Raw genomic sequence first — 24,469 nt, forward strand, 5'->3', positions numbered from 1 at the left:
TTCATCGCATTGCCAAAGATTTATCTAGGCGATGAACTTTAACCCAACTTTTTATCTACTGTGTAGATACAAATAACAGCCGGTATATTCCGACTGTGCAATACGCTGTTTACAGTGGTGGCAAACGCGAAAGACAGGTGGACAGCTGCACCTTATTGTTTATGCTTAAAGCCTACTTAAATTCCTTTTAAATGGCAGATCGGACAGATCGCTAACATGGGTTTAACAACGCATGTTATTGACAATAATGTAAGCAAACCGTTGGATTGGAAATAGTGTAATAAGTGTTATACTTAATAGGACAGATCGCTAACATGGGTTTAACATAACATGTTATTGACAATAATGTAATGTAATGTAGTGTACAAAGAATGATACTTAATCGGACAGATCGCTAACATGGGTTTAACATAACATGTTATTGACAATAATGTAAGCAAACCGTTGGATTGGAAATAGTGTAATAAGTGTTATACTTAATCGGACAGATCGTTAACATTGGTTTAACATAACATGTTATTGACAATAATGTAATGCAATGTAGTGTACAAAGAATGATACTTAATCGGACAGATCGTTAACATTGGTTTAACATAACATGTTACTGACAATAATGTAAGCAAACCGTTGGATTGGAAATAGTGTAATAAGTGTTATACTTAATCGGACAGATCACTGGCATAGGGTCATAGGGTCATAAGATAATCTGTTATTAATGTAAGCAATTAGTTAAAATAAAATATTTAATCGGACAAAGCAAACGATTACTAAGCCAGCATGCTTATTTCATTTTGTGAACGGTGTACTAAAACAAATAAACTTGCTACCTAGCATATAACACAGCTTTCTCAAGCTTGGAGCTATTAGCTTTCAGGGCGTCACTGCGCTATTAACAGATACATATGTATATATATATATATATATGCAAACACACACACGCTTGAAGCATTATTCTAAAGAAGAATAGATAAAGGTAGCGGAGACAACTGGAAATCAAACTGAAAGTCAGGCGTCGGGTCTCTGCAGCTGACAGCTCAGTTGAGGTGAGTTAAAGAAAGGTAAAGAGTAAACGCGAACAGAAACTGATGAAGCGCGTCTATAAATAGCGCAACAAAAACACGCCTGGCGAGTGCATCTGCAATTGATGGGTGCGAGCAAAGCACACGACAAGCTAAAGTCAAAGTCAAAGAGACTGACAAGCACCGCAGGGTTGCAAAACCGAAAGGGCTAGGCACTGGGGGGGGGGGGGAGACGAGGGACTGCACAGCGGGTACGCATAAAAGCCGCAGTCGTTTAATAGCCAATCAACCTGGGCAATGCCCAAGCAGAGTTAACTGAGTCAAGACTTTGATTATCAATTAATTTTAAATACGAGCTCTTAAAGTGTAAGAGTCAAAAATGCAATCTTCAAAGGAGTGAAAGTAAGAGTAAGCACTTTAGTTAAAAGAGTAGAATATGCTAATCAGCAAATGAACATAGTTAAGAGAGAGAGTAAGGAACAGAGAGGAAGCATCTTGGCAATTTCAATGCACACAAATTTAATTAGAGCTTTTGGGCATAAGAGCGAATTGTTGAATATACTTATGTTTAGCATATTCTAATAGAAAGTACGATTAAACAGTATTAAGAGCGCAGAGGAGAGAGAGGAACACACGAATGTTAGTCAAATTTTGATTTTATAATTAAGAGTGTAAGAGAGAAAGGATAAGCACCTTGGCAATGCACATGAACAGGCGCCGATGGCAGCTGCTCTCTTTGGCATAGGCATAATCGTGGTCTGCTCCTGGCTTATCCTTGCTTTGCGGCGGCTGATGCATTTTGTTGAGCACGATCTCATTTACACAACACACTTTTCACATAGAACAAAACCAAATCGAATAACAATGCCATAAAACAAAAGCACATTATTGATCAACAGTAGATGCACAATAAATACTGATTTATATTTATGATTTACAGTTTCTCAGTATATAGCGCAAAAAAAAAATAAAATAAAAATAGGAAAAAACACGCGCGCGCGCGTTCAGCAACAGCCAAGAGACAAGATGAACAACGCGACGCGGCTGCGACGACGACGACGACTGATGGGGCCAGCAGCAGGCAGCAGCAAAGTTGTCCGCCAGCAAACAACAAACGGGCAGGCCAGGCAGGCAGGCAGGCAGGCAGAGGCAGCGCACCGCAGCGCAGCGCAAACAGAGCGCACGGCGCAGCAGCAGTGAGCCCCAGTGAGTGCGCCGACGCAGCAGCCAGCCCCATTACATGCTTTTGTTGGGCCTGCTGCTGCTGCCACTGACACAGTTCAATGTCAGCTAGCTAGAGTCCGATCAAGAAAGAGAGAGACATAGAGAGAGAGAGAGAGGAGAGAGGAACAGCTAGGCCTGCAAATGTAAAGCTAAGGATAAACAATGTCTGTTAGCTAACAGCTGTTATTTGTAGAAATTCTACACTATTTACACTCTCAAGAGTGCAGAGAGTGGAACTAAATGTGAAACCAAATTAAGCTCATTGCGCGAAATGAAGTGCGCATTTGACGAGTCAAAAGTCAAGCACACGCCTCGCTGAGCAGCTTTTGTGCTTAATTTTAATTTACGGTAGGTACACAGTCCGTCTCTCTCCCTCTCTCTCTTTCTTTACTTTCCTCTATCTCATTTGTCAGACGCTTTATTTTATGACTTCTTATGAAAGTGTTAAGAAATTTCGCCGTCTAAACGGAGAAAAATTTCACCCGCCGTTGGCAGCAGCTGCTGCTGTTATTGTTGTTGTTGGTCTGGTCTGGTTCGGGATTGGTTTTCTACCATTTGTGCATGATTATTGTTATTATTATTATGCTTTCTTATAGCCACATCGATTATTTAAACAAAACGCCAGCTTTAAGCAGACGAGGGGCGTGACATTGACACTAGAGACAAAAGCTGCGGCATCAAGCGTCGCTGCCGTTGCTGCCGCTGCCGCTGCATGCATATATCAAGCTAAAAACTTTCTTTTTAATGTTTTTTTCTTTCATTGTTGAGGAGGCCAGCGTTCAAATTATATATATGTTTAAGAAATGAATATTTACATATGTATATAGCCAGAAATCCGCATCAAAAAGAAATCACAAATTTATGTTTTTCTCCACATGAGATAAAAAATAGTCTTGCTGCAGCCCTGGCACTAAAGCCCAAACAAGTTGAAACAACAACAGCAGCAGAGAGCAACCCACTTAGAAAGTGATCCAAATGGGATTAGTTGAGCCTCTTTCGTGCAGCTCGCTCTGGTTACGCAACTGGAGAGACCGCACGATGATGTGACATTTTGTGACCGAGATGCCGTTGCGCTAAAACGTGACCAACAGCAAAGCATCCAAAAGCATTTAGCTGTACGCGCTGCTGCTGCACTAGATCTGGTCAAAGAGTATTATGCAAGTGTTAACAGTACTCGACGGAGTTTGTCCTATGGCAAAGCTCGCGATTGGTGGGTTTTTTCGCGAATTCACCTCCTGCAGGTTTCTGTTGCTATGCAAATACGATAAGCTTTAACAGAGTTGCAACTTAAGAGAGAGAGAGAGAGAGAGAGGATCAGCACAGAAGACCCTCCCGGCCCCTTGGCATATAACAGTTAAAGTTTTAATTAAATTCGAACACACAAAAAGCTCTGGTAATGGCATTGTATGTGCATGAGAAATAACGGTTATTTGTAAACGTTGGGCAAGATGCCAGCTTTGAAAGCAAAGCAGAGCGGCGATAATAGTAATAAGAGCAGCCGCAACAGCAAAAGGCAAATGTTGCTTTTTAATTATCAGAGATGGCAAATAAAAAACGGACCAAATGTAGGGCGAGAGACCAAAATAAAAGCTCTTCTCTACATGCATGCATGTTTGTCTGTGAAGCAAGATGGCTAGAAAACGAAAAAAGAAAAATAATAATAATAATAATAAGAATAATAATAAAAAAAAAAAAAAAACTCATTTCTTTTCACAATGTAAATCGGTCAAACCAATCAAAAAGACAGAGAGCGACAACAACAACAATGGCCACTAGCAGAGCCTGTCCGGCGATATTATCAATGCTCTATTAGAGTTCTTTCAACTCGGTTTTAACAACATATTTGCAACAATTTTTGAAAGCCAGCCCTACGGCGCCTCACATACATATGACGGACTGTAGATGAGATGTGGACAGCACAGTGACTGACCCCAAAGTAATCACAAACAAAATGCAATTGAAAAAAAAAAAAAAGAGAAAAGAATATTGCAACCAAGACTTGAGCACGCCGCAATGGATAAGAGATGGCAGATGACAACAGCAGCAGCAGCAGCCGCGACAGCGGAAATAAAACGTCAGACAAAGGCACCGCTGCTGCTGTTGCTGCTGCCGCTGTTAAAGCCACTGTTAGAAATAACAACAACAATAACAGCGTGCCAAAAGAACGCAGATGAGCTGAACTTTTAACAGCGCTCATTGAGCGAGCGAATCGAGGTAAAAGGTAGACACCAAAAACAAAAGTGAGTCGAAGTTTAAATACCCTATATGCTAAAGCAAAGCAATTACTCTTCTTATAAATTTGCTGACTTTTGAATTGTATAAATGATTGGGCAACTGAAGCGAGTGCTTGACTGATTGACTGACTGACTTTTGCCGTGATAGCTAGGAAGCTTACACGCCCCTCCCAGATGAGGTCAAAGTGGGTCAAAGCTTATATAGCCGACGTGTTTAGTTATAGGTAATCGGCAAACAAACGCTAAACATGCATTTTAACAGTAGGATTAAGAGCTTAAGTTTGAAGTGTTTCGTGACAATGCCAAAATACCCGAATGCTAGGGTATACACAAAGCAACAACAGCTCGAGCGGCAAAAGCAACGGCGATAAAGCGCCCGTCTAGAAGAAGAAAGCGTTGCGGAAGCAGCAACAGCAGCAACAGCCCACGAGGGTCTCGAAGTCTGAGGGCCTCGAGCCACTCGGCCGGTCGGTCACATATGGAGTTCAACAACCTGCGATTGGAATAAATACGCAACAGCAGGGGAAAAGAATAATACGAAAACAACAACAACAAAAATAAAAGCATAATACTTTCTAGAAATTTGTTTGCTCTATCTCAATTATGCATAAATAAAATGGAACTCAAGTCGCTGCAATAAACTCCGAACAGCCCCACAAGAAGCTGCCGTCACACAGGATTGTGCATTTCAAGCCACAATTCAGTTTACAGAACAAAATCTATCGTTACATCAAATTTTGGATAAAGCTCGCAACTCATTGGCAAATGTAACATAGAAAAAGCTTTAAAAGCTTTTAAGAAATCTGCGAAGCATCACATTTTATACTCTATACTGATTGACTGATTGATTGACTGATTGCTTGACTGATTGGTGATCAATGCACAGAGCTTGAAAGCTGAAGTTCTCAGTGTAGTAGTGTAGTGTAGATCCACCCGCAAATGTGAAAAAAGCGTGAAAAACTTTTGCACTTTTTGGTTAACCATCCGATCGGCCTCAAACTCACTTTCGAAGATCTTTGTTGAAATGCACTCAAGTGATGTCTCACGCTTTTCGGAAAATCCAGCCCTTCTTGGTGGAAATGGTTCAAGTTCATTTCTAATTTTTCACGGGCGGAAACTGGGTGAAAATGTAAAATCTTGCCGGACATAACACCAAAAAAGATGACAAGTGGAAAGAGTCTGGCGCATCATAAATTGAGTTGCGCCACAAAATAAATATTATTGTTTATGCATAAAGCCAAGACCTCAAATAGCCCAGCTTAAAATACATTCGAAGCATAACAATTACGCGGCTTTATATAAAAAGTATTCAGGGCGAATTTTCTCAAATTCAATATACTTATTTCATTTATAGCTCGTCCTAGACCTGAAATTTGGAATATATGAAAGTTGCCCGAACGCGAAATATACAAGTTTAATTAACTTTGCCCCAAGAGCATATTAAACACAAAAAGAAAATGTGCACAAATGGCGCAAATATTTCGACTCCGTCGGGAAGGTACAACGCAATAGCCACAAATGAATATATATATATATATATATATATATATATATATGTAGGCTTGCATTGTGTGCTTCGACGATAGAAGAAGAGCGAAAACATTTTATATTAAAAGGGTTCGGTTTGTGCCATTTTTTGTGCGTTCCATTTACAGATACGCTGCCACCACAATCAAAAGTCCATTTGCTATGTCAACTGTTTTGTCAAAATAATCAAACGAGCCAAAATCTGCTATTTATAATATACAAAATATTCAATAAATTTAAGTACAACAATAAAATTGAATTGTTTCAAGTTTTTATCAAAATCTGGAATCTGGAAGAGAATTGGTTCAAACCATGCACCGAACCAGTGACTTTTTTTTGTTTGGGTTGGCAGTTCTGTCATGAAAAATAACCAAAGGAAGCTCTTATAGATTTCCTAGAAAAGGAATACAGTTTCTGAAAAAGCGAATAACAAGTCGTATAATGGAGCCAAACGCGACTTTCACTCAAATTCTGTTAAATTCAAATATTTAACGAATTTCCTGTACTATACAGAATATTACTTGTTCGCCTTTGGGTTTGTGGGAAATGCCTGCGACTTAATCAATTGCTATGCCCGATTTGTGTGCGAACTGTAGAGTATTGCGGTATTCGTTGTAGTGCACGATGTTTGCATTTTGGCTCAATTTCGCTTGTTTATTTTTGAATACTTCGTCTAGGTGGAGTGACTAAGCATTTAGGCCCTGGGCAATGGGCGCCGAGTGCTGAGTGCTGAGTGCTGAGCGCAGCGTCTTAGCCCCCAGACAGACCCGGAATGGGGCTTCACTATTTTGGCTTGGGGTTTTAGGCCCAGCAACAGTGGCGTGAGCAGAGGGGCGAGGTGGCAGAGGAGCCTGGGCTTTGGTCGGGTGGTTGCTGCTCCATTTTGCTGTCTTTACAGTGTGTGTGTGTGTGTGTGTGTGTGTGTGTGTTAGTGATAGCGACGGCCGCAGCGTGCTGACCCATTTTCAACTACACACACACACACAGAGACACACACACATACAAACATACGTGTGTGTGTGTTTGCTGCACATCGCATTTTGTTTTAATACTCTGTTCATTTAGTGAAACAGAGTATATGGGATTTGGCTCGACATGCAAGGGCTACATATAAAAAAAACAAATGTTTTGTCGCTGGTTTCGGTTCGGACATTGAACCAGCTTAAGGTTCGTTTCGCGTAACTAGTTCAAACCCTCATTTGTTATATATTTATAAAACGTTTTGAATTTGAAGTTTTGAAGAAAAATCTAGTTAGACTCTAGTTTGGTTCTTTTGTTTTTCGGGCAACTGCTTCGATTCATAGTAAGACATTAATTGGAATGCTCGACTCGATTCAAAACTGATTTGCAGCCCTGATGCAATAACATTTGCATTACTTTCCATTCCTGTAAATTTATAAAGTTAATTAAGAATAATTTCTATAGTCTCAGCTTAAAACTCTTTGCCTTTTACCTACTGTTGCGCTCTGAACAGTGTATTTGGCAGTCAGGCAGTTCATGTTGTTAAATGTATATAGAAGTCTATGGAAATATGTATTTTATTTGTGCCTTTCATAAAACTTATTGTTGTTATCTGAAAGCAGCTCGAGGGCTTAATCAACGCAAATGAGGAAAACAGTCAGTCAGTCAGTCACACTGTCAGTCAGTCAATCAGTCAGTCAGTCAGTCAGTCAGTCAGTCAGTCAGTCAGTCAGTCAGTCAGTCAGAAGCCGCAGCAAAAGGCAAGCGAAATGAAAAGTGGTCGCAGCAACAGGCTGACAACAAACAAAACAGTTAGCTCAAAGAGACGAAGAGATACCCTGTAAACAGCTCTCAGCTGCCGTAATATACACTCGATTTGACTATGGTAGTCGCGTTCCGAACAGAGGGTGATATATTTCTAGTCTGAGATATGCTTCAAAGACTCGATAGTTTTCGATCCAAATGAATGCAAAAGACTTCTCATGCTCAGCTCCTTCCATATATGCACATGCATGTATGCCTTGCTTTCCTTAGGCTGTTGCATACATTCGCACAAAATCAGTCAGTCCATAAAACTATTTGCTGCGGGGTATAAAAAGTGCATTACACCCGCCACCCCACCACCCCGCCATCCATCACAGCCCTTAGCTGTGCACACCCTCACCCTGGATGCCAAAAAGGTTATTGTACTTTTTCTGGCTGCCCCATTGTGTGGCTGCATTGGGGTTCAGAGTCCGGGCACAAGGATAAACAACCAGAGTAAATGCAATGGGACACAAATATTTCATAACAACACCAACACACACACACACACACACACACTCAGCTAGGGGCTGCTGTTTGCCTCTTTTTATGAGCAATTTGATTTATTCAGCAAACGAACATGCAACACAACAATACGCCATGCAATTGCAGTTCAAGTGAAATCAATTATGCATACAAAATATACACAAATTGTGCAATAACAAAATACATATACAACGCGTGCATATAGCCAGATTCATATTGTTATTGAACTCTTATACACAATCCACTTGATGTAATATGTGCGGCCATATTATTGAAATATTTTACCAAAAATATGATTTGTTTTTTGTTTTAATATCTGAAAAGAAAACGATTTCAATGTGTTCGGCAACCGAACTGGTTCACGTTCGGAGCTTTCCAAATTTTAATAAAAAAAGGGAAACACATTTCTTTTCTTCTGAGAATTTATGCCCTGGATTTGACCAAAGCTTGAACTAAGCCCTGGTTAATCGGCTTTAAAAAAACATTAACTCTTAACAGTCGCTGGACTACTTTTGCGGCTTGCAGCCCTGACAAAAGATTATTCTAAATTGGTCACATTAGTAAAATGGAATTTAGAGTGCTCGACTCGAAAGATACCCTTTACCATTGCGTCTAGCCCTGAAACAGAACTTAGCTTCTAAAACATATATATATATATATTGTTGTATATATATATATATATATATATATACAACAATATATATACAACAATTGAACTATTTTAAGCCCATTCCCTTAAAAATGGAAACCAAGGGTCAAGCGCCTTCTGGACATCTAGATGAGAACAGTTGTATGCAACTTGTTCTAGTTCAAAATTATACTCAAAAATCTTTGGGAAAATGTATTTCACACTTTTCGAAATATGAGTGAAAACAGCAGTAAAACAAGTAAGTGGTTCTAGTCGGAAGCTCCCGACTAGGGAATGCCCTGAACCCTTTTCTTCCAACACCAAATGCAAATATATATACTATTCTAAAAGCTACATGTCAGTTTGCTGACTCTAGCTCTTATTATTTGCCAAAACTGCTCAAAAAACAGAAATTCGATATCGATTTTTATCGATAAAAACATAAATTCGATATCGATTTTTATCGATTACTTGGAAAGGGGGCAAGTTATCGAATATCGGCAACAAACAAACAGCCAAAATCTCTTAATACATACGAACGGACGGACGGTCATGGCTAGATCGACTCGACTGCTGATGCTGCTCAAGAATATATACATATATACTTTATGGGGTCGGAGATGCTTTCTTCTGCCTGTCACATACATTTGCACAAATACATTATACCCTATCTACCCATTTTGAATGGGTTCAGGGTGTAAAAATTACGAACGATTCAACTGATAGTTCCAATAGGATTATATGCATGTATATTTGAATAAATCGAACCTGTCGAGTGCAAATGCTAAACGTATTTCAAAAGATCAACATTTAACTTGAAGATAAACTTAATAAATGTGTGCATATACACTGCGTGTGGTAGTGTATACACACACACACACGCAGGCGAATAGATAAACAAATTCGGTGGGGAATAAATGAATGAATGAAATGCGCTCTAAACAAATTCGCAAATAAGTGGAAAATTGCGTAGATTTTACTTTGAAATTGGGCAGATTAAAAAAGGCAAAATAAAAGCAACAAAATTCCAGCGAAACGGAATCAAATTGAAGGCACTTCAATGGAACAGAACCTAAATGGACGCATTGGCGCCTTCGGAAAATAAGTAAACAATATACATACATATAAACAAAATGCGCATCAATAATACACAAAAGTTTGCCTGCCCTGGACCAGGTAGGGCTGCATGTGTGCGCATGTGTGCGCATGTGTGTGTGGCTATGGTGTGAATATCGTGTGCGCATTGGAATTTCAAGCAGCTTCGTGCAAGGTCGGCAACACTGCCCATTCCAGTTACAATAACTGGCGCCTCTGCTCGTCGCTGATGCGATTAAGCAAACAATGAACTCTGCGTCAGCTGGAGGAAGTCTATTTTGAGCACATGCTAGAGAGCGGGTGCAGGGAGTGAAAGGGGGGGGACAAGAGGACCAGAGATCTTTATTGATTTGCACTGTAACTGTAAACTGGTTTTGCGAGCGCTCATCAACTTAACAGTCAGTGTAAAATGCAAGAGCAGCAACAACAACCAAAAGTGCAGCCAACGGAAATCACTTTCCCTACTAAATGCAGCGCGAGCGAGATATTAACAGCGATAATAACAGCAACGATTTACCACGGCGTGACAGAGTGAGAGAGCAAGAGCAACGGCATGAACGTGTGGCGTTTGTTGTTGCAACCACTTGCTACACCACGCAAGGCAAAGCAATACAAGCACACAAACACATACACACACACAACACACACAACAAACGCACACTTTAGCTTCCACTTCCCCACGATAGTTGTTTTTGTTTTTTTTTTTTCATTTGGTTGTGTTGTTATTGTCTGATAACACCGATAGCACAGTGGGCGACTGTAAAGGAATGTATTGCTTTGCATCGTGGGCCCCGCTGTTATGATTTTTATTTGTAAATAGCACGTGCTAGCATATTTCACACTCACACACACACACATTTAATAATGTACACAGTTTTTTGCAATCGCCGAACACCGCAACAGATTTTGATGAAACACATTGCAATACACGCTTAATACACTCTCACACACACACACACACGCACACACAAACGAGTGCACGCACAGCCACATACACACACGCACAGTTGAGAACACGCACGCAATTCGTGTCGTTGTTTATTGTTGCTCTGCTGTATTTACACACATCATTTTGCATTGTTTTAGGGCGTGTGTCATTTTGTTACTAGCATATATGTATCTATCCAATTGGTTCAACAATTCTTATTTTGTACACTTACAAATTCTTGGTCTTGTTGTTCAACCGCTACCTCCGACGCCATTTTACGAATGTGAAACAGTATCGGCGATTCGTATTCACCACACGAACAGCTGTTTTGCGCGCTAAGTTGGCTGCGAACGTATACGTCAGTCGCGTTAAGTTGGCTGCGAGTAAGAACTTGATCTACTGTGATGCAAGTACTATCGATTAATCTAACAATGTGATCGATCAATCTGATCTTATTGAAGTCCACATTAAGACAAACATACAAGACATACCTCTAATTTTCTATATAAACTATGTTAGACCGAAGAAAAATAATTGAGCGACATAAAGTAATAGCAACTTTAGAAGCTGATTTATATTTGTATCATATAGGAACAAATCTAACAGCCCCGCATTTTTACTAACTTGCTCAATTCGTTACTTCTAATAACAAACCCGTTAATTAACATCATGTTAAGCTTAAAATGGCACTGTGAAGTTAACATATAAATCTCCTATTTGCGAAGTTGGCTACCAATATAATATATCTTAGGTTAAATTGGTTTTTAAATGAGCTTGATGCATGAATCGATCTTGAGAATAACTATTGCGAAGCGAATACACCACTCGCAAATTGTTTTCTTTTAGCCGACATGAATGTAATACAAAATAAATTTTTATTAATTGTTATATAAAAATTCCAGTTTTCAGTACGAATAATATCAGATAATTAGCAATGCATTTCACACAATTTTAATACGAGAAACTGTGACAATTTTGCTATCGAGCTATTTAATCGTGAACTAAAAAAAAAATTGTTGGAATCGCCAGCCCTGTCAGCAAACATCTGGCCATAACAGTGGCTTAACAGGAGTGTTAACATCAACATTGAATTTATTCAATGCACAGAATAAATTCAAAGAACAATCAATACAAGATTTAAGAATGCCAAACCAAAAATTGTAAATTTTCAATACTTCAAAGCAATTATGTGAATATATTGTACAAATTCAAAACGAAAACAATTACGACAGGAAAACGATAACAGGAGTGCGGCTGTCAATGCATACGCCAGTTGATAACGCTATCGAAGCGTCGCCAGCTGTGCAGTCAACAAAAACAGTGCAATTGCCAAAAGTTGTTGTTGTAAACGGCTGCTGTCCAAGTTCAGGTCAACGTGCTAAGTATACGCAATTTTGTGCTGGTCCAGAAGCGCCGCTTAGCCAGGGATGCTGTTGTCAACGTCAGCTGTGCTACTTTGAGTGTGTGTGCTAGACAGAGAGAGAGAGAGAGAGAGAGAGAGCGAGAGCGAGACAGAGAAGCAAAGCTGCCAAGTGAAGAGAAGGTATGTACATCTTCCATATAACATAAACGTGCGGCACCTGCCAGTACATGCAATGCCCGCGTCCGCGCCCTTGCCCTCGCCCTCGCCGTCACCCTGGCCCTGGCCCTTCCTTTCTTCTTCAACGTTTTCGTCTTAGCCGTTTTCGCAGCTTATTTATTGAATTATTAAACGTGCAACAACAGTTATTATAAGGTGTGCCCGCTCCGCCCATTAGATGCCCGCATTTGGATACGGCTTGAGGCAAGCCATTTTTATAATTAAATCAAATTGTGTGTGCGTGTGCGTGTGCGTGTGCGAAGTGTGTGTTGCGCTGTCAGCCTTGAGTTTTTCCAGAGAACATAAACACTTATTGCCATTAAATACGTTAAATAGCCGCTATTTGATATAAACAAACGCATAATTTCTCAATTACAATTGCCAACAGCTGTCGCCGCACACAAGCCCAGAATTAACAACGTCGCCAGTTGCCCATTGTGAACGCATCGCTTCCAGTTAGGCATTAAGCATGCGCTTTAATAGATCGGAGCTGGCTAGCTTGGCGACCAATTCATCAACCAGATTCGACAAGGAGGGTCTGCTGATTATAACTGAGCGCCAGGAGGGCATTTTCTGGCGCACCGATGGTGAGTGCAAGCGCGTCTTGATCCACAATTACCCACACACACACACACACACACGCATATACCACATGTTTATTTTTGGCTACACTTGCGGGTTCCTTGTCCATTTATTACTTTTGTTTTATGCTTATCACCCACACACACACACACACACACACTCACGCACACCCACATACACACTGGTACTTCCCACCATAGATCAGTCGCTATTCCACGCTCTTCACCCCACTCACCGCCACCTCCACCATCACCTTTTTGCTTATGCACTTTTGCCATTTGTCTCTTGCGCTCCTGCGCCTCCAAATACAGTTAAACTGGAATGCTGGTGCAAGCTGCGCGGGAATTTGCTGTTCTATCTGAAGGACAAGAATCCAAAATCCTCGGTCGCTGGCGTACTGGTGCTGCAGGACTGTCGCCCACGCATACACCATGAGCAGCCCGAGCTGGAGGGCTACGTGTTCGATTTAGGTAAGCACCAGCATACAGCAGACGCACCATAAGTTGTCCAACTAATCACGAGACAATATTTGTATTATAGACTTTAAGGACAGCCCCTCGCAACGGATCGTCACGCACAGTGCAGCGGATCGTCTTGACTGGGTGCGCAGCATCGAGGCGTGCTCTAATCAACAGATCGACTTGCAAATCAAACAGCTGGAGGAACAGATTGCGGCGGCCACAGCGGCCAAGCGGACGGCAGCCGCCGTCATCGGCATCGGCACCGGCACTGGCATAGTCATGGGCAATCGCATTGATCAGGGTCTGCCGTTGCCAGCTAGCATGTTTCCCGACTCCTGGCCGGCGTCGGCATCAAGCGCAACGGTAGAGGCGCCCTTTGAAGGTGATCTAATACAGTTCTAAGCTGGACTCCAATGTTGGAAATTGTTTGTTTGTTTCTTTGAATTACTTTTTTGTTTCCTTTTTGGCTGCCCGTCAACTAACCACGAATAATCCAAAGAAATTAGCCATGGTCAAAGTTTCAATTATTTAGTTTGTAATCAAATTTCTTCAATTTTTATACCTCATTTTCAATACTCTATGCACAGTTGCACACGCGTTAATCAACACACACACACACACACACACACACAAAAATCTAAAACTTGTTGTGTAGTTAACCAACACTATTCCCCATCTATCCCACAATTGCATCAATACTTATACATATATATTTAGTTCCTAGCAGGCTGTTATGTAATCACAATCAAACGAAACCAAAGATTGCAGAAAATATGCTATAATGACACTTGCTGAAAGTCAACCAGCCAGACTTTAAGCTTAAATATTAGTTTCAGCTAAAAAATCAGTTGCAATTGTTTAGTTGAATTAGATAAACGGATTAAAGTTAAAGGAAAATAGTGTACAAGTCTAAAGCTTAAAGCTTAAAGCTTATTCCTAACTTAGCTGTTGCGAATTTAAGTGAAACGAATTCAAATGAGATCTCAATAGAAACCCAATCATTTTTGTTTACTATGTGTATTGTTTAAAGAGCTGAAAGTGAGAGAGAACTTAAATTATAAATTATTGAAATACAAAACAAATGTAGAAATGAGCTTAGCAACAGTGAAGCGGGGCGGTAGATTGGTGAGCTTTAAGCTTAAAGCTTGATTAATTGTTGAGCTATTTGAGGCAAGTGTCATTGGAGCATATTTGGTTGGGCTCTATTATGAATTTATAGATTGTAAGCAAGATTGAGCTAATTTCTTCCTTTTATCATTTGAAAAATTACAAATTTGCAAGCAATATATATATATATATATATATATATATATAGAGAGAGAGAGAGAGAGAGAAATGAATTTTATTCGAAGAATAAACTTTATTTTGTTTATAAAAATGTAATCAATTGATTGTTGTTGTTCTTATTTAACGTAGAGCATAGAATTTGCATTTGTAATAGATGCCACAACTAAATCGCTTTAATTTCCACACATACCATTCTGTTACTGTTCGTGTTGCAGATCTGGAGCTCTCGGAGCTGCCCATCTGCGAGACGGCAATCTCCTGTGATAATCTGCCATTGGACAGCTTTGGACGACCGCCCAATCCGCGTGTCATCTGCTCGGTGCTGCAGCCTGGCGAGGATTGCCTCTGGCGGCAGCACGCGCGCACCGAGCTGCTGGAGCGGGAACGTGCACCACATTTTCTGTGCACCATGCGCTTCCTGCGCAGCGCCGGCTTCAGGGCATCCACACGCCTGCGGTTCAGCGTGCACGATGTGCGGGAGCGGGTCTCGCTGACCTCGTTGCCCCTGGGCCATGCCGAGGTGGCGCTGGGCGTTATACAGGATGCGACACGGCTGCGCTTGCCGTTGAGCTCGCCGCGCGGTGAATGCGGCTTCATTACGCTTGCCTCCTGGGCGCCGGAGGCTGCCAACGAATTGAACCCGGCCAGCGGCCCGGAAAGGACAACGAATGGGCTGACGCAGCCAACGCCGCCACGCTCCAGCACACAGTTCTTTCAGCAGGCCACGGATAACAGCAGCAGCAACAGCAACAGCAAAAGCTCGCGGCAAAAGGGTGAGTTAGTATTTAATGGATCCGACAGATGATTTCACAAGTTTTGCTCTGCCTTAGGACATCGTCGCACTCAGTCGCTGCCACCGAAGCTGGGCGTGCGCCTGTTTGTGCCCCAGCAGTGCGGAGTGGGGCGCGTTTGTGTCAATCCCTGCCAGCACTCGTATCGTCTGCACTCGTCGCTGGGCGCGGACATCAGTGTGCTGGAGACGTTGCTGGAGTCGCGTCTGTGCTGCGCAGTGCCGCAGCAGCTGCTCTCCATTTGGATACAGCGCGAGAAGGAGCTGCTGCAGGAGATCTCCGGCATGGGCGAGCTGAGCGGCGAGTGGCGCTGGCGTCAAATGAATCTGCTCGAGGAACATCTGCGCCTGCTCAAGGACTACTCGCAGGCCAAGCAGAACATTCAGCAATTGATGCGCGACGGCGTTCACTACAAACGCTCCGCGGCCAAAACGGACGAGGCCCTCGAGTTTCTGCCCGTCAATCTGCACGTTCAGCGCATGTGGGCCCAAAATGATGCACTGCAGCGCCGCGGCGTCCTCGACATTGTCACCGTCGGCGCCTTTACGCGCCACGATGCCAAGGGTCGCAAGTGCGGCGGGCTCATCAAGTGAGTACCCGCTTGCGCTTACCATTTGCCAGAATTCCCCAATTAGTTGGTTCGCATGACAGTTCGTACAACTGGTTCTACACCCTGAACAACCCAGGTTCTGTTTTAAGCATTGGCTTGCAATTTTTCCAACTTTTTATACCCTGAACCCATTAAAAATGGGTATAAGGGCATATTGTATTTGGGCAAAATCCAAATGTATGTAACAGCCAGAAGTACGCATCTCCGATCCCATAAAGTATATATATTCTTGATCAGCATCAATAGACGAGTCGATCTAGCCATGTCCGTCTGTTTGTCCGTCCGTCTGTCTGTCCGTCCGTCCGTATGTATGAACGCAAGGATCTCAGAACATATAAGAGCTATAGACTTGAAATTTTAGATGTAGATGCTCCTAGTGTCCTACCTAACACCCCAGAGCTATAAATCAAGTTAATAACCAAACTTTTATTGCCAACCAACTTAAGCAAAAATTTAAATGCAATTGTCTTTTTCAGTACACACAAATATTCTATGATACAATTAGATATACTGTAGAAAATTTCATAAAGATCGGTTAAAAAAAACCAAAGTTATATGCAACTGCGCAATTGAAGAGAGCAGCATCTTTAAGAATTTCTCTATACAAGTACAAACACCCATTCATGCGCGTCTGCTTCGCATCTTAACAGCATGGTTATTGCGACTTTTGTCTGTAATGCTATTTAAGTTCCTTTTTTATCATAAGTGCTTAATTCAAAATTTTGACCCAAATCGACAAAATGGCAAGGGGTCACATCATGTTTTTTTTTCAAAATCGAGGTCGGTGAGAAAGAGGGAGATATGACGTTCCAAAACGACATAATATCTCGGGAAATAGCGCGGAGATATGACGTTCCAAAACGACATAATATCTCGGGAAATAGCGCGGAGATATAATGTTCCAAAACGACATAATATCTCGGGTAATAGATCCGCGGGAGATTTTGACGTTCCAGAACGACATAATATCTCGGGAAATAGCTCCGCGGGGAGATATGACGTTCCAGAATGACATAATATCTCGGGAAATAGATCCGCGGGAGATATGACGTTCCAAAACGACATAATATCTCGGGAAATAGATCCGCGGGAGATATGACGTTCCAGAACGACATAATATCTCGGGAAATAGCTCCGCGGGGAGATATGACGTTCCAGAATGACATAATATCTCGGGAAATAGATCCGCGGGAGATATGACGTTCCAGAATGACATAATATCTCGGGAAATAGATCCGCGGGAGATATGACGTTCCAAAACGACATAATATCTCGGGAAATAGCGCGGAGATATGACGTTCCAAAACGACATAATATCTCGGGAAATAGATCCGCGGCAGATATGACGTTCCAAAACGACATAATATCTCGGGAAATAGCTCCGCGGGGAGATATGACGTTCCAGAATGACATAATATCTCGGGAAATAGATCCGCGGGGAGATATGACGTTCCAAAACGACATAATATCTCGGGTAATAGCTCCGCGCGGAGATATGACGTTCCAAAACGACATAATATCCAAAACGACAGAACTCCGCGCGGAGATATGACCTTCCACATCATCACGTTTGTTTTTCAAAATAGAGGATTTTTTGGATTTCCTTTTTTTGATGCCAATCGTTAGAACTGATTACCCGAGATATTGTGCGCAGGAACTAGGAGCACCTACATCTAAAATTTCAAGTCTATAGCTCTTATATGCTCTGAGATCCGTGCGTACATACATACGGACGGACGGACAGACGGACATGGCTAGATCGACTCGGCTATTGATGCTGATCGAAAATATATATATACTTTATGGGGTCGGAGATGCGTACTTCTGCCTGTTACATACATTTGGATTTTGCACAAATACAATATGCCCTTATACCCATTTTTAATGGGTTATGCATTGAAATGAACAGAGAGGCAAATAGAGCTATAATGAGAGAGATAGGGAGAGAGAGAGAGAGAGAAAAGATATGCAAACAGAAAGACGGACATTAAAAAATCAAATTATTTCACCGATGAGTGCGGAAAATGTGTGAAAAAGACACTTTTTAAAAACGAAACCTTATTTACGGACCAAAAATGTGTCGAAAACTGAAGCTCTGCCAGACTGTAAAAGGACCTCTATCTTAAAAGATTCGAAATTATAGTCGGAGCTAAGACAGGGATTCAGAATATGGTATTTCACCCATAAGGGTGGAAAATGTGTGAAAACTTCTTTGAAAAAAAAAAGTCTCTATTTTGGATCTTGAACTTGTGAATCGATAGGAAATTGGCTGAAATTCGTTAAACGAAAATCCTTCTAACATTTCGTGTTCTCTTTTTTCCTTGTGACAGGCTGCTGCAGGAGAGCAAATCATGGAAGCTGGAGCAGAGCAACGCGTGCAAAGTGCAGGCAGCCAACGATGCTGTCCAGGCCACAAAGCAGCTGCGCAAGGAGATTGTCGAGCTGATGTCCCAGCTGCTGCAGCTGGCGAGCCGGCGCAGTGCCCGGGACATGATGCCGCTGTGCAACGAGATGGTGGGCAAGACACGAACGCTGCTCAGCATCTGGGAGCCGAGCATTGTGGAGGAGGCGGTGACCTTCCTTGAGCGTCATCGCATTATCGAGGAGCCGGACAATGTGCTCATGGAGCCCATGTCGCCGTTCCGCAAGATCACCCAACAGCTGAGTGCACTAGAGCTAAAATCACCGGAACTGGAGGATTTCGCTACGCCCGTGGTGGCGCCACCGGATCTGTGGCCACGTGGCCTGCCGCTGATGCGCTCCAACAGCTGGCATCCGAGCAACTCGTCGCCCTCCAGCTCGCTGGACATCAATGCCATTGACACGCTGCAGCATGTGGTCAAGTGCTATAATGCGCATCTGCGCAGCCTCGAGCAGCACCAGGCCGTGCCGTCCCAGGACACACCACAATGCAGTGAGCTGCAGGCCGAGGCCACATATCAATCGCTGCCACCCAGCTGGCAGGGCGTGCCCACAGAGTCGGCGACAGAGCTGCCGCCTCTGCAGCTAATCGATCTGGATGAGCGGGCGCAGGCAACACAGCCGCCGGCTGGCTTTCTGGACACCAAGCTGATGAGCTCCTCGCCGTCGGCGAACTATTATCGGCCCACCGAGGAGCCGGAGCCGCTTGATCTAACCCAGTTAAATATAGAGGCGAGCGTCATGTGTCTGGTCAGCAAGCTGAAGTTCTTTTGTGGCCGTTGCGACAGTCCTGCCATACGGTTGCGGCATCCCAAGGTGCCGCTAAAGCGCGAGGGCTTCACGGTGGCGCCCCAACAGGCGCCCGACGTAATAGCCGCGCCCACGGCTGCGCCGTCGCAGCAGCTGAAACTCGATCTGGCACCTGCACTTGCCACCGCGCCGGCACCGGCACCGGCACCCAAGAAGGGCAACAAATTCACCGACGGCCTGGATCTCTCGCTGACCACCGATTGGGTGGGTGAGCTGCGTCCCAGCATGCGCAAGCTACGCCATGCCATGGATCGTCTGCTGAAAACGGCCCGGCTCATGCATTCCGTGCAGCGTTTGCAGCAGGATGTGCGCTGCAATCGCGTCCAGGCGAGCATCATGTACCGACGGGACGTATGCTTCTCGCAGGCGGTAAGAGTTCATGCCAATAGATAAGGCTACAAACATCATCAAGTCTTATTTCGAGATTGTACTTTGTGTGCCTTGTAGCAAGCGACTCGAAGTACAAATGTTAAGCAAAACGAGAGACAAGGGTTATGTTACCTTCTCATAATGCTCATAGTCCATATCTAAACAGTACAGGGATAAAAAGTTAATGCGAGTATGGTTAAGATTTCTTGATCAATTTCGACCGATCGTTCCTATATCAGCTTTGTTATATAGTGGTCCGATTTTGATAGGATTGCGCTTATATATGCAAAGCATAGTAAAATAAGTAAATGCCGAGTTTGGTCAAGATATCTTGAACAACGAAAAAGTTTTCCATACAAGAACCTAATTTTCGACCGATCGTTTCTATATAGTGGTCCGATCCAGCCGTGCGGCAGCAAGAGACACTTCTGCAAAGTTTCATGACGATAGCTTTAGAGAACTGAGATGCCAGTTCGCATAGAAACAGACAGACAGACGGGCATGGCTATGTCGAGTCGGCTGTTGATACTGATCAAAAATATATATATTCGTCCGTCCGTCCGTATGTGTTCATACATACATGCAAGGATCTCAGAACATATAAAAGCTATAGACTTTAAATTTTAGGTGTAGGTGCTCCTAGTGCCTGCGCAGATTGAGTTTGTTTCCGATAATCGATAACTTACTCCGTTTCGAAGCAATCGAAAAAAATCGATATCGATATCCTGTTTTTTGGGCAATTTTGGTATTGCATATGATGTTGGAAGAAGAGGGTTCAGGGTATCCGCTAGTCGGTAGCTCCTGACTAGAACCTCTTACTTGTTGACACTTGCTTTTGGACAGAATTCCAATTCGAATACGAATTGGTTATCGACCAACGATAAATGGCAATATTTATCGATTTCGAACTGATCCAATATTATATATACTTTTCTGATAAAAACTTTAATAATAGTATTTAATCCCGCACAGTTGACGGCTTTGGTCTGCGCCCTGATGCTCCGGCTGTGGGGCAGAGAGCTGGATAGCGCCTATTTGTCGCTGCTGCGCGAACTCGGCCCGCTGGCGTACTTTGAGGGTCTGCTATCGCTGTACGGCTCTGAGACGGATATGTGGAGCGACATGTGCGTAGCCATTGAGGATTTGTCGGCGGTTAGCTTTACGCTGGTGGCGGCGGCGCAGGGCGAGTTGACGCCCATGCCGCGCATAACGGGCTCGCGCCAGGCACTGGCGGTGCTGCTGCCGGTGCCGGAGCACGTGCTGCCCACCACAACAATTAGCTTTAAAATCACGCCCGTCTTCTTCAACATTGGCATCAATGAGAAGGCGACCCTGGGCCAGACGCGCGAACAGCATCGCTCCAATCTGGACAATTATGTGCGGCTGAGCCAGTACTTCAGTCGCTACCGCAAGCTGGGGCTGAATGCGACGGGCGCAGCGGATGCCAGCTCATCGGAATGGGAGTCGCTGCAATCGGTGCTCGGCTATATGGAGCAACAGCTGCGCGCCAACGTGTCCAAAAACGTAAAGATACTGCATTTGGCCGAGGATGCCTGTCGTCTGATGGGCGGACTGCGCTTTACCTCCTGCAAAAGCGCCAAGGATCGCACCGGCATGGCCGTCACCCTGGAGCAATGCCGTGTCCTGGTGCGTGAATTCCAGCTGCCTGCTAAACATGTGCCCTTCGCACTGAGCACCATGCGCAGGTTGTATACGCTATCCAAATCGAATCGAACTGATCCCGTACAGCATTTTTCTTAACTAATCGTATTTCGTCTTTCAGCGAGGGCACACGCATGGATAATGTCTACAAGAATATTGGCAAGCACAAGTATGCCTTCAATCTGCCTCAGGTGATTATGCTGCCGGCCATGTATAGGCCACCTGTGGGCGCCTATGGCAAAGCCCAGACCTAGGCCCCAAAGAGTTTCCGGTTGCAAATTGTTTTTAGGCTAAGTCAAAGCAGGTGACCCCGAGTACTTATGAGAAACATTTATGACATATATATATATATAAATATATATATAAACTGTGCCAAAAAATCAAACAAACAAGTTAATCAACTCTTGCAAAATGCAAGCAAAAAAACAAAACTAACAAACTAATTAAATTAGAGAGAGAGAGAGAGAGAGAGAGAGAGAGAGAGAGAGAGAGAGAGAGGGAGAGCGCGGGAAATACGAGTAGAAGGAAGAGTCTTCGCCTTCGAGCGAGGCGTTTGTTAAACGCATTAAACAATTCCATAGAGAATATATATACATACATACTTATATATATATATATATATATAGGTTTAGCTTTCCTCTATTTATGTACGTATTTATTTAAACTATTATGTAATTTATAAACACGCTTCACTCGGCATGTTACTTGTGGCAGCGCAACGTGTACTTCATTGATTCAATTCCGTGTACTTCCAGCAAAAGAAATGAACTTGTTAATCAAAATAAAATAAAACACAACAAAATAATTCACTGTGCATTTGATGGACTTGGTTGGGCTTAGTAATCCTGAACGCGTCCGGTGCCCAGTCGCCGTTTGCGTATCTCCGTTTTTAGCCAGGACGGCACATCGCGTATGGGATGGGCATTGGGGAAGCGCAGCGGCTGCTCTGGTCCCTCGAACGGATGCGTTTGGGACAGCTTGCGCTGTAGGTACTCCTTGTTTAACTGCTTGCTATCACGATGCTTGTCCATGTACAGATTGAATGGCTGCCTGAGCGGAAAGAATTTCTGATCTGCTAGATATGGCTTCGGGTAGTCGTACTCGTACACCGGTTCCTTAAGTTCTGCAAAAGACACCACATAGGTGCTCAAATCCAAAGCAATTGGCAATGCCTGCCCAACTTACGCAAAACATTGTGATAGAACTGTGTGAGGGATTCGTCCCAGTTGGTCTGATAGAAGGCCAGTCCCGCCGGTGTCAGCTCATCCTGGTGCTGGCGATAAAAGTCAAGTGTGCTAAAGGTGCGCTTCTCCAGATTGTTGTAGTCCGTGGCAGCCAGTTTGTGTGCGCTGAAATCTAGGCGGGATTGCTGCTTGTACAGCACAAACACCATGCGCTGATAGCCCACGCCCCTGGGCGGAAAGGGCGGCAGATAGTCGGCCAGAATCTCGCCCTCGCCGACCTTGCCATTTGGTATGTTGGCGCTATTATAAACATGTGCATATTATAGACTGAGCAACAAGAAAAGCTGCGCTTTTGGAAACGTACATAAACCAGTGCAGGCACTCGGCTCCAGGATTGGTGTAGTGTGCATCGGGATTTGTGGCCAGCAGTGTCCAGTAGCTGTCACCCTGCGCCGATTTGGACGTTATCGGATCCAGCTTTCCGTCGAAGATGACCAAAGGCGCTTTGGCCACCTCGGCGGGCTTAAGCACATTGCCATTGTACACGGGACTAAAGGTGTCGGCATTCAGCTCATAGCGTATGCTCAGCGGCACGCGCGGCACAAAGTAGGCGCTGCCAAACAGATGCTCGAAGATGCCATAGTGATCGGCCAGTAGGCGCAGATCATGCTGGCCCGTGGTCTGCACGTAGGTCTCCTGCACCTTGTCCAAATCGATCAGCACTGTAAACGCAACAAAGTCGGCCGGCATATTAGAGATGGGTCAAGCAAATACAAGGCTACATACATTTATTGCTGCGCGCCAGCTGCTCCAGCTCCTTGCTGGCACGCTGTGCCTTTAGATGCTCCAGACGCGTCTTTAACTGTGCCGATCGCGATGGCTTCAGCTGCGGAAATCCAATGTTGACGCGCGCCACGACTTCCGGATCGCTAACGTTTTCATCTGTTGACCCAATAGTCAGTTAGCAGTTGGGCGCTGTGGTTACATCAATTGCACTTACCTCGCAGCCGTTGCTCGAGCGTTCGTGCCACACCGGGCGGCTTGCCACGCAGCGTGTGCCCCTGTCGCGTGCTCAGATTGAGTAGCAGCAGCGCTGTGGTCTGTGTGCCGCACAAGCCGCCATTTACGCCGGTTTTCATTAATAAATTACAAAAAGACATGCTGTTTTATAAGCAGGCGGCCCCTCGCGTTTTCGTCAACTGCTCAGCTGTTGGCGGCCGATAGGCGATAAATAGATAGCAGCTCGCAACCAGTGTTGAGCAGTCTCTGCTTTAATTTGTACTTTTTCGCGTGATCTGGCAGCTCTATCGGACTTCAATGGCGCTCGTTAATTTCAATTTTGTTTGAATTGCAATAAGCAAGAAATCGCTGCATTATATTAGCAAAAAGTATCGCTAGCAAATATAAATATACAGATTGCAGATAGTTGGGTTAAATAACCAAGCTCTAGCCGTAACCAAAACATATTTTAGCAGACTTTAAGGTGTTTATAGAATTGAACGAAAAATGGAAATTATGTCAAGTTAGCTATTACTGTTGGTTTTGTTATATCGTATTACAACACCGCCGCCAGCTCTCACCTTTTCAACTAATGAATGTATATGAAGCGGGCATTCTTTGTTGTTTACATTATATTACTGACGTACGACTATAACGTGCGTGACCGTGAATGTACCCATATTATATTTCCAATTGGTATTTTTCTCCATTTCCGGTTAAGCTATAACTTTGTGCATTTGTAATTCAATCAGCGTAATTTCATTAAGTTCTGTATTTCCCCATCGCATGATCTGAAAAGAAGAATCGGC

At 43.5% G+C, this 24,469-nt stretch overlaps 3 protein-coding genes across 5 annotated transcripts in view; 1 reads left to right on the top strand and 2 right to left on the bottom strand.

The window, feature by feature from the left end:
- Ptpmeg2 (Protein tyrosine phosphatase Meg2) overlaps positions 1-11,286 on the bottom strand; it is a 38,709-nt gene extending 27,423 nt beyond the window's left edge. Inside the window, exon 1 of one of the 2 annotated variants that reach the window (XM_002055006.4) lies at positions 11,138-11,286. In XM_002055006.4, coding sequence (XP_002055042.2) covers positions 11,138-11,179 — 42 coding nt within the window. In that variant the 5' untranslated portion in view covers positions 11,180-11,286. Of the gene's footprint in view, positions 1-1,712; positions 1,833-11,137 lie in introns of those variants that run through there. The other variant, XM_070211317.1, reaches the window with a different exon arrangement.
- Positions 11,287-11,954: 668 nt separating this feature from the next.
- On the top strand, positions 11,955-22,282 carry LOC6631748 (inositol polyphosphate-4-phosphatase type I A). 2 transcript variants are annotated; one of them, XM_002055004.4, is made up of 9 exons: positions 11,955-12,448; positions 12,873-13,071; positions 13,378-13,536; positions 13,607-13,909; positions 15,030-15,587; positions 15,645-16,194; positions 18,546-19,815; positions 20,788-21,521; positions 21,599-22,282. In XM_002055004.4, the coding sequence occupies exons 2-9, from the start codon at positions 12,954-12,956 to the stop codon at positions 21,729-21,731; spliced, it is 3,825 nt and encodes a 1,274-aa protein (XP_002055040.2). In that variant the 5' UTR covers positions 11,955-12,448; positions 12,873-12,953; the 3' UTR covers positions 21,732-22,282. The 2 variants fall into 2 exon arrangements, with proteins under 2 accessions (XP_002055040.2, XP_070067417.1); XM_070211316.1 differs by lacking the exon at positions 11,955-12,448 and adding an exon at positions 12,535-12,688.
- On the bottom strand, positions 22,111-23,877 carry mRpL38 (mitochondrial ribosomal protein L38). The gene is made up of 5 exons (XM_002055003.4): positions 23,662-23,877; positions 23,448-23,603; positions 23,026-23,383; positions 22,663-22,961; positions 22,111-22,600 (listed from the first exon to the last, which is right to left on the bottom strand). The coding sequence occupies exons 1-5, from the start codon at positions 23,819-23,821 to the stop codon at positions 22,314-22,316; spliced, it is 1,260 nt and encodes a 419-aa protein (XP_002055039.2). The 5' UTR covers positions 23,822-23,877; the 3' UTR covers positions 22,111-22,313.
- Between the last annotated feature and the right edge of the window lie 592 nt (positions 23,878-24,469).

The sequence above is a fragment of the Drosophila virilis genome, chromosome X, assembly GCF_030788295.1.
Source record: "Drosophila virilis strain 15010-1051.87 chromosome X, Dvir_AGI_RSII-ME, whole genome shotgun sequence".
NCBI classification, from domain to species: domain Eukaryota; kingdom Metazoa; phylum Arthropoda; class Insecta; order Diptera; family Drosophilidae; genus Drosophila; species Drosophila virilis.

What these genes read in the sequence shown, in the direction of transcription:
- LOC6631748 (XM_002055004.4), top strand. Translation starts at nt 12,954, where the DNA reads ATGCGCTTTAATAGATCGGAGCTGGCTAGCTTGGCGACCAATTCATCA. An exon ending in CAAAAGCTCGCGGCAAAAGG is followed by an intron (nt 15,588 to 15,644) that starts GTGAGTTAGTAT and finishes GCTCTGCCTTAG; the next exon opens with GACATCGTCGCACTCAGTCG. An exon ending in ACGTATGCTTCTCGCAGGCG is followed by an intron (nt 19,816 to 20,787) that starts GTAAGAGTTCAT and finishes AATCCCGCACAG; the next exon opens with TTGACGGCTTTGGTCTGCGC.
- mRpL38 (XM_002055003.4), bottom strand. Translation starts at nt 23,821, where the DNA reads ATGTCTTTTTGTAATTTATTAATGAAAACCGGCGTAAATGGCGGCTTG. An exon ending in GCTCGAGCAACGGCTGCGAG is followed by an intron (nt 23,604 to 23,661) that starts GTAAGTGCAATT and finishes TTGGGTCAACAG; the next exon opens with ATGAAAACGTTAGCGATCCG. An exon ending in GCTGGCGCGCAGCAATAAAT is followed by an intron (nt 23,384 to 23,447) that starts GTATGTAGCCTT and finishes TTGCGTTTACAG; the next exon opens with TGCTGATCGATTTGGACAAG.